We start from the raw sequence: 17,840 nt of genomic DNA on the forward strand, positions 1-17,840 counted from the left end.
ACTGAGTTATATTGGTCCCATTATGGATCCTTGAGGGGCACCACTTGCTACTGGTTTCCACTTGGACATTGATCTGTTGGAACGCCGCTTGCTCCAGCTCCATCTTGCTTGCCAGCGAGCTGCGGAGGGTGAGCTCCCATAGCTTTCCATCCTTACGCTTCAGCCTGGAAACCTCTTTGAGATGCTCCTCACTCTACCCAGCAATGCTTGCAACCAGCATCAACCTGATGGTAGTTATATTGGAGCTGGGCTGCGTCGAATTACCATAACCTGTAGTCTGCTTTGAAATCCTTGCAGTTCCTCTTGGGAAGAGGTTTTTAAGCTTGACCGTGTGCGGAGAGGGGGGAATTCGGAAGGAATGTCAAAATTTCCATTGTCCCTCATGCTGTTATGTTGGGGATGTTGGAAAGTTGGGATGAAGGCAATGAGGTGGGGACTCTGCCAGCAGCTTACTGGGAAACGGTGCTTGGAAGTGAGCAGTTTGGACTGGGAAAATTTTAAGAATAGAGCCGAGAGAGAGAGGGTGTGGATGGGGAAAAATAAATGGGTGGAATGGAGATGGGTAAAACTTTCAGAAATTGCTTTTTAGGTGTTTTCTGGCTGCAGGAGATTAGGGGTGATAAGAGCCACTCGGCAGGAGCAGGGCAAGTCAATGGCAGCGGCCACTGTTTAACTGCTTATGGTGGGAAAGGAGGTGTTATATATTTTGTATGATTTCTCGCTCTTTTAATAAGTGATGCTCGTACATAGGAAATAATGGTAACCAACTGGGGGAGATACGGCGTGCACCAAAAATGCCACACCCGGGGTGGAAAGGGAGGGAGCGCTTTGCTCCGGTCTGCGTGGGATGAGGGAGGTGGTTTCCCAGGGTCTGGAGCTGTGCGTGGGCATGTACGTGTGCCGGCAGGAGCAGCCGGTGCCTCTGGTCCCCCGGTCGGTGCCGCATTTCCCCTCCCCTCTCCGTGGCTGGGTAAGAAGGCGCCTTTCCCCTGAGGAATAGTAATTATGGCTCGTTCCATTATAAATATTCATAGGGGAGCTCTCTTAATTACTTTTCTAATTAATTCCATGCATGGGGCTTTTTGGGGTGGAGGTGGGATGGGGGAGAGTGGTTGCGCCTTGGTTGGGATGTCGTCCCTGTGCCACGTCCGTCCCTGGACACGGTCCTCAAGCAGTCAGCCAAACCACAGCCCCCCAGGCTCATCTCTGCCGGGATGGGGGTGGTCCTGCTCCGTGATGGAGCATCCCTCCCACCCCATGTCAACCCAAGGCATGATGTCCTCCATTGCCACGGCGTGGACACAAGGAAGCCGTGTGTCCCTGCCCGTGCCGGCATCTCTGCGCCTGGCCCTGTGGCTGAACCTCTCCTGCAGCCCCATCCCGGGGTGACTCATCCTTTGCGACATCAGCACTAACGAGGAACCACTTCAGACGTAATTAATAAGCACTTGATGTTCTCTAGATGGAGGGGATACTGCGTGGCGTGAGCTGGTGAAGGAGGGAAAGGTGCTTAATTAGTTCCTATTAGGAATGGGAGATGTTTGCTTCCCAGCTGGGAGGGGTTTGTGCTTCGGGGAGCCCGGGGGCGATGCTGCCCCGATTTCCCAGTTGGAAGAGGGGCTGGAGCAACATCCCGAAACCCCCAGGGAGGCTGCAAAGCGAAGTTGCATCGTTTTCAGGGGGTTTCTAACTACAGCCTCCTCCAGCACCTCTGTAGCTGGGGCAGGAGCCGCTCTCTGAGACCCACCGTGTCTCAGACACGGGTCCCGGCCTGAATCTTGATCCCTCCAGTCGTTTGCTCCGAACTCGTAGGGAGGATCTTTGCTGGTGATCTGGTGCAGTGCCGGGGATGTATGTGCTCACCTGGGACTGGTCCTGGTGGGAACAGCAGAGATGGAAGTGTTCATATATGGGGGCGGGGAAGCTCAGGAGCAGGGGGTTGGACACTGCCGTCTATTTACTGGTAAATCAATCTCCCCTTTCCTTACATCGCGTCCCCAGGGAGAGCCGCGTGGTGGCATTTAATTTGCGGCTCCTGTTCGGGCAGCTCCCGGCCCCGCTGCCCGCGAGGGTTTGGGGCAGCAGCGACGAGCTCAGCCCCGGCAGAGGGAAGAGCCTGGGGCAGGCTGCAGCCCCTAAATATGTCCTTAAAGAAGGATATAAGGAGGTTAAATAGCCTCAAATCACTGCCGAGAACTTCATTCCCCTTTGTTTGTTGACTGAGATTAATAAACTCGGGCAGCATTAGGATGATGAGAGGCGTCGGGCACCAGTCGCTGCTGTCGCCACGCGACCGCCGGTCGCTCCACCGTAAACCTCCCTGCCTACGTGGATAAATTGTCTACCGTTAGATCAAATTATTTAGCATTTAATCACTGAAAACGGGGCCTCAGAGAGGCAGCGCTGGCCTCATCCTTCCCTGCAATGCTGCCCTCCTCTTCTCCGTAGCGGTGCTGTCATTCCCGAGGGGGACCCAGACACCGGGGAGAAATGGAAATGGGCTGGGGGGGACTGGATGGTCTCCGTCAGCTGTGTTTCACCCCTAATTCCGCATGCAAAAGTGCGGGAGCAGGAGGTCAGGCATCGTTCTTTGGCTGGTTTCGGGAAAGGAAGGCGAGCCGCGGCGGGAGAGCCTCGCGCCCGTGCGGAGCGGAAGCTAAAGCGGAGGAAAACTCAAGCAGGAGAGAAGAGGTTTGCAAGAGCGACCTTGAGACGTGGTTTTATTTCTCCTCCCGTTGCCCGTTTTCGAGGGCAAAGCGTGTTTCCCTGCTCGGCGGCGAGCTGGCAGCCCTGCGGCACCGGGGCGCCCTTTCCCCTTCCTCAGCCACCAAACGGATCTGGGACGGGTTTCGCCTTCAGACCTTCAAAATTCCCCCAACCGTGAAAAACGGAGAGAGCAAAGCCCGGAGCGGTGGTTCAAGGGGCAAGCGTGGGCCCGTCGGGAGGATGGGCGCCGTGGGGGGCGAGCGGCACGGCACGTGGGAGCCAAACCCCCCTTCTTCTATGAGGGTTCTGGGCTTAAAATCATTTTTTGGGGTCACAGTACCAGCTAAACAATTAGCGTTGAAGCCCTTCTGCATCCGGATACCCTTAATTTTCCCAAGCCTGTTTTCCCGGAGGAGAAACACTGCTTTTGGGTGAGCGCGGCCTGCGTTTTGCTCGCAGGCCGAGACCTTGGTCCAACCCGGGGGAGCAAATCCGTGGTTGATGAGGGATGGGGTTTTTTCAGGAGAGGGGAACGTGGATGTACCCGCACCCTATTGCCTCTAATTGGCCCGGGGGAGCTCCCTGCCCCGCAAGTGCCTTGGAAATCCCACCCCGCGCCTTCCCCCCTTCGATTCATTTCTCATCCGTGAGAAGAAGGAGGAAAAAAACCAAAACTCTGAGAAAGGAAAAAAAAAAAAAAAACCACAATCCCATTGAATTTTACTTTTCCTCCATGAATAAACCATGGCAGGCCCGGCTCGGGAGCTGCTGACTTTAATTTACATGTGTCCCAAGGCGGATCTAAACCGATTCCTCCAGAGGTGACGGGCTGGTTTAATTAACTGGCCTGCGTAACGAGGAGCCGGGGCCTCTTTCCTCCGCCCGTCGGGGCGAGATGCGGCCCGTCGCCCGCAGGATGCGAGCCCAGACGCTGGGGAGCTCATGTTTATCTCATGAGTTTCTGCCTGTACGTCGCTGAAATAGGGAAATGACGCGACGAGGCGGGCGCTGGTTGTAATTAGGTCGGGCGCACGTGCGGGACTGGCTCTGGGTGATGCGGAATGGCGAAAATGGTGATGTTTGCACCCAAACGAGGTTTTATCCCTCCCTGGGATGAGGCTTTGCTGAGGTGTCCCGTTCGCAAGGTGCTGCGGTTTCTGGCATTGCTCGGAGGTTTGTGCTGAGTTACCTCCTTGGAGGAGCCAATGTCCATCCGTCTGTCTGGCTGAGGATGCTTCAGGGCTGAGGATGCTCGGACATCCCCTGTTTCCCTATTCTGGGTTGCGCTCCTCACCTCGCCCCAAGGATTGCATGTAGGAAAGGAGATTTGGTGGCTGCCGGGGTGTTTCGGTGCCGGTTTTGATCCCCGGCATGGTCAGGCAGGCAGGATGCGTGCGATGGGTACCCTCCCGCTCCTCCTCGCCGGAGCGCGGTGTTGCTCTGGGTACAGGACCCTCTCCGGATTAATTTGCGGATGCCTCGGGGAGGGCGGCACGGCAGCGTACCCGTCGGCGTTGCCGGCTGCCTGCTGAGCTCTCTGCGGCTGCGCCGGGGCTGAGGCGCTCAGGAGAAGCGCTTGGCTTGATATAAAAGGGATTGAGATCATTAAAAAGTAGAAATGGGGGGTGGGGAACAAGAAAAAAACAACCAACCCCACAAAACAACCCTCCAACCGAGATGCAGGAGGGAAGGGATGACGGGAGAGCGTCAAGTCGGGGTTGCAATTAAACCTCTGGGTACCCGCTCCCTGCTTGGATGTTATGGGGGGATAACGAGGGAGATGAAAGCGGGGTGGGAAGGCAGCACCCTCGTAGCCCTTTGAAGATGGGGAGATGGCAGCCCCCGCTGGGAAGCGCTGGCGCGTGGGTGACAGCTTGCCTGATTTTGCTGGTGTTTTTTTTTTTTAATTTTTTTTCCCCCCAAACTGTATCCTGCGTCACTGGTGTCGGCGATACATCAAAGGGATCGAAACCCAAAAGCATCGGTTGTGTTACAGCCCACGGTGGCGTTGCGGCTCTGTAGCCCGGTGTGTGCGTCCCCATAGGGGACACGGTGCCACCGGTCACCCCCCTGGGAGGGCGAGCGGGAGCCGAGCCGGCAACTGTGCCGGCTGCCAGAGTGCCTGCCCCGGTAATCACAACATCCTCTAAATGTCGTTTTTCTATAGCACGCAATTCCGTGTGGGTGTTTATTTGCCTGGATGGTGTCTTTCAGCTGCAAGCATCTAGGAGGGCTTCCGAGCCGGCGGGCGGGCGGCACATGGAGGAGAGCTGCCTTGCTGCTAAAATACCCGTGATTGGGGCTAATCCATTGCAAGGCTGAATTTTTTTTTTTTTCCTGTTTTTTTTTTTTTTTTGGTGTGCTTAAAGATAAATACATTTTGTGTGGAAGGTGGCTGCAAAACGTACAAGGGGTTTCTAGCAAGCGTCTCCTCTCTTTTTTTTTTTTTTTTTTCTTTTTTTGAGTTTCATCGAAAAATTGTGATCCTCCTGCATAAAGTGTCAATCTTAGGATCCAGTTCTTTTTTCTTAATGAAAAATAGTCTTTACGGAAAGGGGAGAAACGGCCTTGAATCCTTTTCCCGTGGGCTGTAAGTGCAATGAGCCGCAGTTCCTCCTTTGTTCGTGGCCCGTGGTGTCCTCAAACCCATCAGGGCATCTTCCCCGCTGCCCATCTCCTGGGGGGGGCGAGTTGGTGGGTGCCAACCACACATCTTTTTGGAGCAAGGCTGGATCATGCAGGCTTTTTAGTGCCTTTGCAGGTGGCAGTCCTCTCCGCACCTCTGGCTTTTTCGAGAGCATCATCTTGTGTGGCACCGTTTCTTCTAACCCATTTTTTTCTTCACCTGCCGTGCCGCTGTGCCCATAATGGGCATCCTTAAAGACATTTAAGGATGTGTGGGCATCCTTAAAGACACTGTTTTTGCCCTGCAAAGGCGTTGGACCCAAAAAAGAACCTGAAACAAGCACGAATTTGAGAAAACGTGGCAAATGGGGTTAGCTCTGCCCCAGCGGGGGCATGGGAACGATGGGACGGCGCCGGCACGGTTTGCTGCGAGCAAAGGGGTGCCGATGAGGGCCAGGGAGAGGAGGTGGGCAATCATGAGCTGAAGTCTGTAATTCTTTGCAGAAGCTCCTATTTTAAAACCTGAGAAGGGGGAAAAAAAAAAAAACGATGCCACTCCCTGGGGAGCTTTAGAGCGAGTTAATATAGAGGAGATGTCTCCTTCCTTTCTTTCTTTCTTCTTTTTTTTTTTTTTTTTTTTTTTTTTTTTTTTCTTTTTTAACTAAAGCTTCCCTGAGAGAGTAATTAAAAAGTGCAAGTTCCAGGCGTTAACCGAGAGGATTTAGTTTGAAAAAATGAAACGCTCGGATACCCCCGTGCTTGCACCCTTTTCCCAGAGCCGTCTGGTCGGCGGACGGTGGCTTGCCTCGGGCAGGAGCTGGGCTCGGATGAGCGAAGAGGTCCTGCCCATCTCTGCCTCCTTCTAGGAGCCCTGGCACCTGAAATATCGGGGTACGGGATTGTCGTGGTTAAGACGGGAAGAGATTTGAGGAGAGAAAAGCCTGGCGATGCTGTTGCCTTGCTGCCACCGCTTCGATAATTCATCCCAGCCCGCGTGAGCTGCGGGGCGAGGAGGGAGGCGGCGACGGGGACGGAGGTCAGGGTGTTTTGCCCCGTGTGGGACATGGCCGTGTCCCCACCCCAAGCCTTTAGCAGGGGGGTAAGAGCGGCAGCTCCAGCTACCATCACCCCTTAGGCACTAGAGCAACTTGCATCTATTTTGGGGTGTTTTTTTTTCCCCCCAAAAAACCCCTCCGGATTGGAGTGATGCTCCATCCCATCCCCAAACGCCTGTGTCAGCCCCGGGAAAGGCGTCCTGCCGGCAAACACATGGCTCTCGCCACCCAGGATGCCGGACAGCCCCGGTGTGCAGGCAGGACCACCCATCCGCGAACAACTTTGGGTTTTGGGGGGAGGGGGGTTAAGTGCTGAGGCGGTAGCCCCAGCGAGCGCTGGAGCCGCTGAGCGGCACGGCCGGCTTTCGCGCCTCCTCGTTTACAAACACCCCCTCAGCGCTTCAACGCGAGGAAATGGGTAGTTAAGCACATCATTAATCTTATCCAGCCCACGTAATCAACAATCAATTAATTCTTCTCCGGGCTGAAGAGATACGGATCGCGCCGCAGCAGCAGGAGCCTGTTTCCGCAGGGAAAGCCGAAGGCAGAGCATCGTCCCGCGCGCGTCCGACATGCTATTACCGACCCAGACCTCGCCAGCTCTGGGAAACTTTCTTGCAGCAGCCCTTAAATCAAGGCAAACGCTGCGCTTTGCCGTTAGCGGGGTGATTTATTGCTCCCTCCCGGGCTGGAGCCCTCTCTCCGAGCCTTACGCCCGGACTATGTGTTTACTATCCGATGGATTACGGATCCCACGCTGCGCGGGTTTCCGTAAATCCCACTGCGGCATCGCAGGGATGGGGGGGGGTTGGCTTCGACTTCGGTGTGAGGTTTGTATTCGGGGTCCCCCAGAAAAAGGGGGGATACACGCGGGCAGCGGCGAGAGCGGAGGGCTGCAGCCTGCAGCAGCTTTGGGAGGAAAGCGGCATCAGCCTCCCCCGGAACCGCGGGAGACTTTAGGCAAGCACAGTGTAATTACAGGAGAGAAAAGCTAATTGGTAATAATAACAATTAAGAGCCCACGTGCCTGCAGATTACAGGAATTTGCGGATAAGCGAAGTGATGAAAGAAACCTGAGGACACCGGGTTGCGGAGCGTACTTTGTTCAGGTATTTTGACAAAGCATCACTTGGCTTAATTGTAATTAAAAATTAACAAACCACTTCAACCGACCCACCAACGGGCCTCTGTGCTTAAAACTGAGGCGTGTTCGTAGCGCTGCGACCCTCTCGTCTTCCTCCCTCCCTCCCTCCCTCTCCCGTCCCCTTCCATTAAAATACAGGCAGCCGTTCCCTGGTACCGCTGCCCTCTCCTTCTTGCTCCTCCCAAGAGCCCAGCACACTTCAGCCATGTTTCTGAACACGTCCTCCAGCTCTAGAGCCCACCAGTTACTACCCGTTGCATGTCTCATGGATGCTAACGCTTGCTGGCGGGAGCGCGGTGCCGCTGGGACATCATGCGGAGGTGCTGGTGGGAAGGGAGAGATGAAGAAACGGAGATCCACCTTAAAGTCATGGTGTCCACACGTGGTTGTGTTTCCTGCCTTGTGTGTCTTCTGTAACTCTTTGCTTCCTCATGCTGTTGTGGGGCATAGGGCTGTGTGCGTGGCTCAGGGAAGGGTCTGCATCCAGCTGCCTTCTGCTCTGGCATCCTGATGTTCCTCCTCGAGCCCTTGTGTGCCCACCCAGTGTCCTGCAACGCGTGGTGACCCCGCGTGTCTAGCTGCCTGTTTGCACGAGGTGGTGGGTTATGGCCCTAAGTGCTTCTGTAAGAGGCCAGGTGTGTGGGATGGCTGTGGTAGAACGTGGAGGACTCGGCGGTCCTCCTGTGGTGGAGGAAGGGCAGCGTGAGGTGGGGGCTGGTCCCTCTGGGGTGCTGCGGCCCCACTTGGCTGTTAGTGCCGTTGGAAAGAGACCATTCATTGCAGCCAGTTGCGTGCCTCAGGCAGGGGGGGGGGAAAATCCCCTGAATAATAAAATTGTAAAATATTGTTTTGATTTATCCTTTTTTATCATCTTTTAATATCTGGAAAGACTGTGTGAGCAAGAGGCCTTCATGAGTTTTGAATGACAGGTTAAAGGGCTCCAATAAAGATTAGATGGTCCACTATCTCTCAAGGAAATTGCATCAAAGTGGTTACTCCTGCTTGCTCCTATTAATTTCCTCTCCGTGGCTGCTAGGAGATGCCTCATATCCTGATGCAGCAGACAGGGGCTAAGAGGCACTTTCCATTATCTCAATCATCGCCGTGTTTATGAGACACTTAGGGTATTTCTCTGCAGAGCCGTGCCTCGGAGGCGACGGCGTCACGGGGGCAGAGCCGGGAGCCAACCGGAGGTGGGATCGCTCTGCGTGCGCAGCCAGGAACCCCTGGTTGGGTGGTGGACCTGGATGGAGGCCTGGTCCCTTTGGGTACATGTGCCAAAATACAGATGTTCCTTTCTGCAGCCTTTGGTTTCACCTGAGGGTTTTGTTAGACGTCGAGGATGGATGAGTGTGCGTTTGTCAGCGCCTGGTTGGTAAGGACCGGTGGGGTGGGACAGGGATGAGGGACCCCATCTTTGTCACTCCATCATCACCCTCTAATGGCGGAGTGGCGAGACGGTTGATTAATGAAACCTTCCTCTCCCCCGTCACTGATTAAAGCCTGGCCGTAATTCTAACTGGAGCACCTTCTCATTTATGAATTAGGTACCATTTCCTGCTTGAATGAACTGGGAGGCCGAAGGCTGGGAAGGTTATTAGCCCCAGCCCCGAGCTGCGGGGGATTAACAGGATGGACCCGTAAGATGCTGTCATGGGCGTCACATCAACTTTTTAATTAAATATTCACATTTTGCCTGGAAAAAGAGATGCAAGACCAGAGCCGTGTGGTTGGGGTGGCGGAAAGAGATGTTTTGAATCAGCAGAAGGGGAACACCGTCCAGCCCCCGAGTGTCTGTGTCCCCATGGGTGCTGGTGGGGAATGGGGTCCCACAGCCACTCATCGTCCCCCTGCCTGGGTACGAGCTGCGGGGAGCAAAGCTGCCGCTGCAGCTCCTGTGCTCTGCCCGGTTAATTACTGGATCGTTGCAGAGAGTGTGTGTGTTGTAATTAGGCTCAGTACCCGGTTGGGACCAGGGCTGGCTGGTGTCTTGGGGGGGGTCTCTGTGCAAAACTGGCCTCTTGCTCTTTCATTTCAGTGTTTTCCTGGTGGCTCCAGAAATAAGTCACGGCCAGCGTGGAAAATTATGGCCATCCTCGCTTTGTAGGAGGGTGCTACCCAACTTTAGCTCCGATACAGGGGTGGAGCTTTTCCGTGTCTTATTTTTCTTTTATTTCTCTTCTATTTCTTTCTCTTTTCTGCCCCGTTTCGAGAACAGGACCCGCTTTTGCCTTTGCCTGGGCACGATTCGGCACCCAACCTCTTTCCTCTCCTTTCTCTTGCAGCCTGCCCGGCGGGGACGTTCAAGGCCAGCCAGGGCGCGGGGGTCTGCGCCCCGTGCCCCTCCAACAGCCGCTCCACCGCCGAGGCCTCACCGCTCTGCACGTGCCGCAATGGCTACTACCGGGCAGATTTTGACCCACCGGCAGCCGCCTGCACCAGTGAGTAACGGTGTCGGGGTTGGCGGGGGGAGGCGGCAGGGATAAAGTCTCAACCCACGAGCTTTTTCGTCTTATTTTCTCCTCCCATCCCACTGGGGAAGGGAGCGAGCGGCTGGGTGGGCGTTTGGCAGCCAACCAAGGTCAACCCACCGCGAGGGTTTAGCTTTGCGGAGGGGCAGGCTTACCCGTAATGGACTACCCATCCGTCTCCCAACGGCGCGGCACCTCCTCCACGCGCTTGTAGAAACCCTCCTTGCGCCGACGCCAACCCCTTCACCGCCACGCCGGTGTAAGCAGATGACGTCTCGTCACCCTTTGCTCCGCTCTCCCGGGACGCCGCCGTGGCACGCGCCAAACGATGAGCGATGGGGACGGCCCCGCGACCTGCCGCTCTGGCAGCTCTTGGAATTTATACTTCCCCCTGGCAGCGGCGGGGATGGCAGGGAGACAGTCCCCGGGATAAATTAGAATTTAAAGTTATCTGCCGTGGCTGTCTTGTTCGTAGTCTTGCAGATGGAGTGGCTTTTTATAGGGGGGAAAGGGTGTGTTCGGCATTGGTATTCTGCGCAGCGACGTGTGCGATGCATCGCTGCTCGGCTGTCTGCCGGAGCCGCCTGGGATGGCAGCAGCGGCTTCCAGCTCGTCTTTTGGTAAGACGAGAGCCCGGGAGAGAAGAAGGAGCTGCTGTGCTCTTCGACCCGCTGGGAACATGAGTCTCGGGCTCAATTCCCACCCCCGCAAAATACACTCCAGGCCCTTGAATCAGCCCGTCAGGGAGCTTTAGCACAAGGATGCTTCGGACCCTCGGTGCTGGGGAGTGCCCGAAACGCACGTCGGAACCGAGGAAAGGAATCGCATCTTGTGCTGGAGCACTTGAGCTGTCAGACCGGGGGGAGTCAGCAGGTAGCACGACTGTGGATAATCTGTGTATCTTTATTATGTCTTGTTACAGAGCAGATTTACAGTATTGCTGCGCTATAGGAATACAGTATAAAAAAAAGTCTATTTGCTGATTTTTTTAATTTTTTTTTTTATTTCTTCTCGGCGATGCTTAATTTTACAATGCTCTAATTTGAGATGCCAGCTGTTTACCCGACAAAAGTTTCTCCGTGTCAGAGCGTGGAGCTGCAGGCGCTGCTCTGGACCAGAGCCCTTCCCGAGGGCGATGCCTGCGAGGGCGGTCCCTGCCCCTACCCCTGGAGGGGGGAAATTTGGGGGGACACAGTAGTTTGTCTCTGGGCCAGGAAAGAAAGATAGTTTTCTCCATTTTTCTTGAAAAACAGCTTGAAAAGATATTGTCTCAAGGTACAAAGAAGAGGGTTGGATTAAGGTTCGTGAGACAGGTTGCAGCTTTTTGGGGGGAGCTTGCTGTTTATTGATCCTTCTTTGTAAGTCCTCCAGTCTGGGAACTGATGTCCTTCCCCCCCAGCTCCTGCCCCTGATGTGTCCCCTGTCCCCCCCCCTTCCAAAACCCCCCTTTGACATCTCCACGACCTACTAACGGGATTTCAGGGGACCCTCACGATGGGATGTCTGTGGTGCCTCGAGTCTACGGAAGCCCTTTCCAGCGAGGATGCTGCGCTTGCGACTGCTCCCCGACGGCTCTGCTAAAGGGGAAAAGAATTGAAGGGATTTTTTTTTTTTTTTAATTTTAATTTTTTTTTATAGGCTGTCATTTTTCCAGGCGTTTTAACAAAACGCTTTCATCTGCGGTATCCGCAGCAACGGCTCGGAGCAGCTCCCGAAGTGCCTGCCGGGGTGTGCTGGGAGGAGCGGGGGGAGAGGGCAGCGCAGGCGGCCAGGAGCTCGGCAGGGGTGGCCACTAGCGGCCCCCCTCCCCCGGGCTAGCTGGCAGCGGGGTATCAGCTGCAGCTGATACGGGGTCACCTCTTCATCCCACCAACCACCTCACCCCTGTGCTGACGGAGCCACCTCTGCCCCGTCCCATAATGGGGCTAATTTATCTGCGGCCGCTAACGATGTTCCCCAGCACGCACACGCACACACACAGGGCTCCCCCGGGATGGTTTTCCCCAAGACGGAGTGCGCTTTGCTCTCTTAACCTTTCCTCGCAGGTCAAGTCCTCCATCATTTTTATTGCTCCCCCCCCATCACGGCAAAGTCCTTTTCCTTCCATGCTGAGCCCTGCCGGCATGAGTAATTAATCGCTTTCTCTATTTAATATAACCCAGCAGCTGGATTTTGTGGGTTTGGCTGCAGAGCCATCCTGGCTAACCCCAAATCCTTCCCCAACCCTGCGCAGGCGTATGTTTGTGCCTTGATGATGCTCTCCTGCCTGGATTCCTCCTGAATTACTCCCTGTCAACTCCCGACCCCGTTCCAGCAGCGCTTGCAATCGGAGCTGCGTTCAATTCCCGTCCTCCGAAGCATTTGCGATGGCTCCTGGTGGATTTAATCAATGCCATTTTGATCTCTCGGCCAACACACAAGCTGCTCGCGAACCAGCGAGCGGTGCCGGGTGCGGAGGAGAGCATTCCTCTGCGCCGTCGAATGCCCGGGCTCCCAATTTGAGATATCGACCCGTTAATAACCGCTTTTCATTCGGGACTCTCTTTTCGCCTGCCGCTCCTCCGTTTCTCTGTTGCGCCGGCTAAGCGGCGTTTCCCTCGCTGTGATAATCTGCGTGAGGTGCTTCTCCACGTGAGCGCTGGAGCTAACTCGGCGTCTCCCGATCGTTAAAATGAGTCCGTCTTCGCAGATGGACCTGCGTGCGCTCTGCATGGGGGCTTTTTTTGGAGACCGTGTGGGTTTGTGGCACGGGAGTCCTCGTCCTCAGCCGTGAAACCCCTCTCTGCGGCTGGCGGTGTGGGTGGTCGGCGTTGCCGATGGGGAGACCGAATCCCTCCTGAGGCAGGAGGTGATGGGTAGATCGGCAGACAGAGCTGTGGGGTGTTCTTCTCCATGCTGGAGCCCCCCATAGGGCTGAGCATAACGTTTTGGGCAAGGGCACATCTCAGTTGCTCTCCTTCCCTGCAGGTGTCCCATCCGGCCCCCGCAACGTCATCTCCATCGTCAACGAGACGTCCATCATCCTGGAGTGGCATCCGCCGCGAGAGACGGGGGGTCGGGACGACGTCACCTACAACATCGTCTGCAAGAAGTGCAGGTCGGACCGACGCGCCTGCTCCCGCTGCGATGACAACGTGGACTTTGTCCCCAGGCAGCTGGGGCTGACGGAGACCCGGGTCTTCATCAGCAACCTGTGGGCGCACACGCCGTACACCTTCGAGATCCAGGCTGTCAACGGGGTTTCCAACAAGAGCCCCTTCCCACCGCAGCACGTCTCCGTCAACATCACCACCAACCAAGCTGGTGAGTCCTGGGACGGCGCGGTGCCGGGGGTTTTAAGCCGTATGCCGCGAGTTGCAAGCTCTGAGTCCGAAGGAAAAAGCTCCCGGCGTGCGAGCAGGGTGTGAGGGCTGCGGTAAACCTGCACCCAGCCCTGGACCGATACCTGCTTTGCATCCCCCTCTAGATTCCTTGGGGATGAAACGGCGTCGCTGTTTTCCCCCTTTTCCAGGTGGGAGCAGGGATGGGGGGAGAATCCAGCCTGGGAGCGTGGCTCGGCTGCACCGCAGCACGGGGGGAGCAGCATCCCGGGACTGAGTTCGGGCTCCATCTCCTCTGGCACATCCCTCTCCCATCATTTTCCTCTCGTCCCCTTTTCCAGGCTCCCCTGTCCCTTTCCCTCTCTCTTCCCGGTTAGGTTCAGGAGCCGAACAAGCAGCTCTGGGCCAAGCCGGGATGCCGCGGGATGAGGTCTGCAGATGGCAATGGGCTACCTGGTCCTGGGCTGCTATGAGGGGCGCAGGGAGCGGAGGGGATGAAAACCCGTCTGCTTTGGGCAGAGAAAGGGGGTGGTCCTTTCTGCTGTGTGCCAAGCGTGTAACGCAGGCGGCCTTCGCCGACCCGCTCCTTCGGGACAGCACGAGGCAGAAAGCTGGCGTAAATATCTGAGTCTCCCGGCTCCGGGGAATACAAATCTACTCTCGTGCCTGGCTGGCATCGCTGTCTCCTCAACCACATGCAGTCAAACCTGCTTCTGGTTTCCAGACTTTTTCTCCTGAGGTAGGGTTTTTGGGGTGCTCAGGTCTCACCTGGGATTTTTTGGGGTGCTCAGCTCTCGCCCTGGGGCTGCCCGGGAGCCAGGGCTCCCAGGTCTGTCTGTCCGTACCCCCGCGCTCCCTGTTTGCCCTGCAAAGGCTGAATATCGATGTGGAAATGCTCCCAGTGCCGCGGGACGGGCTGCGGCGTAACCTGATGGGAATGCGTCAAGTGCGTCAGAGGGAGGATTGGTGCTGTTCCTCTAAAATCCCGTCGGTTTTGCAGCGGGTTTTTCCACCCGTGGGGCCGGATCCAGCCTGGTTAGCGCATCTCACCCTACAGGGCTGCCTCCAGCCCCATCTGCCTGCACGCCGCTATCCGTGCTAACGGGGCGGGGAACACGGCAATTAACAAAACAGCAATCAAGCGAAGTGTTTAATTTCAGCCCACGAGCATCTTCTCAGAGCGGATGCGGAGAGATTAAAAAAAAAAAAATAAATAGGGGATTAAATACACCGGGTAAACAAAGGTGGTGCCAGACTATAGACATCTCCCGGTGCATGGCGGCGCTGCTCCCATGTTCCCTTCACGGCATGATCCTGTGCCCTGAGCCAGTGATGCTGAGCTCAGCTCTGCCCCGGATCCATGGGGGGGAGGAGGAGGCGGCATTTTCCCTGCCCAGCGCTGCCTGCACTCTTGGGCATGGTGAGGAGGAGGAGGAGGAGGGCAGAGAGGGCTGGACAGGGAGCTGTGTCCCTGGCGAGCAGGTCGTGCCTGCACAGCTTTGGCTGTGGAGAGACTTGGGTACCTTTTTTGGCGGCTTTTGGTAGGATTAAGCGCGGGATCAGGGCCGTATTGGCTGGCTCTGGTCCTTTTTAGTATAACCTGGAGGGCAAAAAGCCTTTGGAAAAGTGGCTCCTGGCTAATTTAGTGGCTTGGTGTCCTTGGTGGTTGAAGGATGGTGGGGATGCTCTGGGCTCCCGGGGATGCTCTGGGCTCATGGACGAACCATGCTGGGCTCCCACCCTGATGCTGACTGCATGTTTGGCCAGTGCCGAGCATCTTGCTTTCTCCAGGGATGCTGCGACAAGATGTCCGGGACCCCGTGGTTTGCTGCCCGGCAGGTCTCGGGGGCTGCAGGGACGGAGGCGCTGCCTTTCGAGCACCCTTGCGCCATGGCCCTGGGGCGGGCGAGGAGCTGAAGGAGGGTTGGAGACTGTTCTGGAAGTGTTTGGGCTTTGGAAATAAGAGTCCCGGGAGGAGTGTGTTTGGGTGCTGAGGATGAGCATCCCTGGAGTGCCCCTAAGAGCGGACCTAGCAGCTCCTCTGGGACGGGGTCTCCTTGCTGGGCTGGGGTGTCCCTGCCCTGATTTCCCATCATCGGCCTCAGGACGGGCAGATTTTTGCTCCTAGGTCCGATGACTGACAGCACGTGGGGTCGCAGCCCTGACTGGGTGCCGGGTCCCCCCAGAGAGGCTGTCACGGCAAAAGATGGCAAACAGAGCTGGAGACCGTCATCGAGCCGTGGTTTGTCCCCGCTGGGGAGAGCTTTGCTGTCTTCCCCCTGCCATGGGAGACATCCTTGGAGCAAGCAATCCCAGGGAGAAGGAATACCAAGGATTTCCAAGTCTCTAATTAAAAAGACTAATTGGTTTAAACACCAGAAGTCCCTTGCCGGCTCGCTGCTCTGGCTCCACGTAAGCTGCTGAGATGCTGCTCTCCCCACTGCTAATGCGTGTCCCACAAGGCAAACAACCGCAGGCGTGGGAGATTTGGGATGCTCCACATGCCTAGGAGATCGTTCCCCTTCCCCAGGGCCGTTGGTCCTACCCTCTCCGTTAATTTTCCTTCCCTCCCAATTCCTCGGCAGCACCCTCCACCGTCCCCATCATGCACCAGGTGAGCGCCACGATGAGGAGCATCACGCTCTCCTGGCCTCAGCCTGAGCAGCCCAACGGCATCATCCTGGACTACGAGATCCGCTACTACGAGAAGGTGAGCCGCATCTGCACGCCCGACGTCAGCAGCACCGTGGGCTCCAGGCCGGCAGGGGTAAGCTGGGGTGGAAAACCTTGCGATGGAGGGTGGGCTTGGGGGCGTGCAGAGCTTTGGACGACGCTGCCGAGAGGCTGCTCAGGTCCTGAGCTTGCTGGGAGAGGAGGAGCACTGATGAGCTTTGAGTCAGACTCTTTGGGAAGGGTCCGGATGGTGGGACAAGCTGTGGGATGGGTGCCTGGTCGCCCGCATTGGCTCTGGAGGGTGGGAGCGACACGAAACCGGGGGAAGGGAAGCAGTGTTGCGGCTGCAGATGGTAATTCCTCCCCCGTGGGCAGCATTTTCTCCAGCCCGTTGCTGCCTTGGCTCTGGTATCTGCTGGGGTGAGCAGGGACCCGGAGCGTGGGGACAGTGTCAGGAGGAAGGGAGGGGTACGGCGAGGACTGGTGAAGGTTATCAGGGTTGTCCCTGTCCCGGGTCACTGCCTCCTACTGGGTCCTTTTGCTGGCAGCCGTCCTTCCCCACCGGGGACACGCTCTCGACCCTTGCGGTGAACCGTGCTGAGCCCAAGCTGTTCCATCCCTCCCGTCTCTTGCCAGCTTTAATGAATTCCTCTAAATGTGAATAATGAGATGATCTCACCAGCGACCCCTTTACGACATATCACCGGGGAACGTTGCAAAAAATGAGATTTGAGATGCATGAGGTTTCCAGCAAGGTTTAGCACGAGGACCCCTGCCAGCAGAGCAGCGACTGTAGGCGCTGGGGCTCTCAGAAGAGGCAAGTTGCCCTTGAACCTGCTTGAGCGGGGTCTCGTAGGGCACGTTGTGGTGTTTCCATAACTGCATGACGTTTCTGAAATGTGCCGGGACATCAACGGTTCAAAGAGGAGGAATTTACTGCTCACGAGTGGTTTTGCCCTGGATGCTTTTATTGTTTCCCCCCCAAAGAGCATAGCTTCATGCTCTTTGCTGTGGTGGGACTGGGGGGGGCTGCTGGTGAGACACATGCTGTGGGGACCTCACGGGTCCTCTTCCTGCGAGATCCTCCGCGTCAGGGGTTGAGGGCAACCAGGAGGGTCCTAGCCACTTTGCCCAGGCTCCGGGGCTTGTCCTTGTGGAGCAGAACCAGGGCCACCACTTCATCCTCCTGCAGATAGACCTTATCCCTGCCATCATCGGCGACGGGTGGGCTGCAGGGCGCATCGCTCCTTTCCCTTGTCCCCCGTGCCCGGCCCTGCTGACCGTCTCTCTCGCCCGTGCAGGACCACAACGAGTACAACTCCTCCATGGCCCGCAGCCAGACCAACACGGCCAGGATCGAGGGGCTGCGACCCGGCATGGTGTACGTGGTGCAGGTCCGAGCCCGCACCGTGGCCGGCTACGGCAAGTACAGCGGGAAGATGTGCTTCCAGACACTGACGGACGGTGAGTCCAGGAAGGGGGTGGGGGGGGGACAGGGAGGCAAAGTGGGGGTGGTTGTCTTTTCCCAGTGACAGCTTCGGGCTTTAATTGGATTAAACGAACTTGTCTCTGCAAACCTCCCTCCCAGCGGGCAGCGTGGCAAAAGCCAGGTGATTTACAGCGATGTCTTATTAATCGCCAGCTGGAGGAGTAATCTGCTTTAAATCTCTTAGCTCTGTTTTCTCCCCCGCTATTTAGCTGCAGTTTTGTCTTTTCTGCCTCTGATGGCGGTGGCAGAGCCCCTCTGCCACCGGCTGTGAGTCCAGCACGGTGGGGATTGTAGACCCGCGGGGCAAGGGATGCTCTTCAGGGGGTGCTCAGAGCCGCATCTGAGCCAAAGCTGGAA

The 17,840-nt window shown here is 56.5% G+C and overlaps 1 protein-coding gene across 2 annotated transcripts in view; it reads left to right on the top strand.

The window, feature by feature from the left end:
• EPHB1 (EPH receptor B1) overlaps positions 1–17,840 on the top strand; it is a 77,166-nt gene that overhangs the window by 36,108 nt on the left and 23,218 nt on the right. For both annotated transcript variants that reach the window (XM_082486857.1, XM_082486856.1), the window contains exons 4-7: positions 9,816–9,971; positions 12,969–13,304; positions 15,907–16,088; positions 17,296–17,458. In XM_082486857.1, coding sequence (XP_082342983.1) covers positions 9,816–9,971; positions 12,969–13,304; positions 15,907–16,088; positions 17,296–17,458 — 837 coding nt within the window. The remainder of the gene's footprint in view (positions 1–9,815; positions 9,972–12,968; positions 13,305–15,906; positions 16,089–17,295; positions 17,459–17,840) is intronic.

Source organism: Vanellus vanellus (genome assembly GCF_965231255.1).
Source record: "Vanellus vanellus genome assembly, chromosome: 8".
Classification (NCBI taxonomy): Eukaryota; Metazoa; Chordata; class Aves; order Charadriiformes; family Charadriidae; genus Vanellus; species Vanellus vanellus.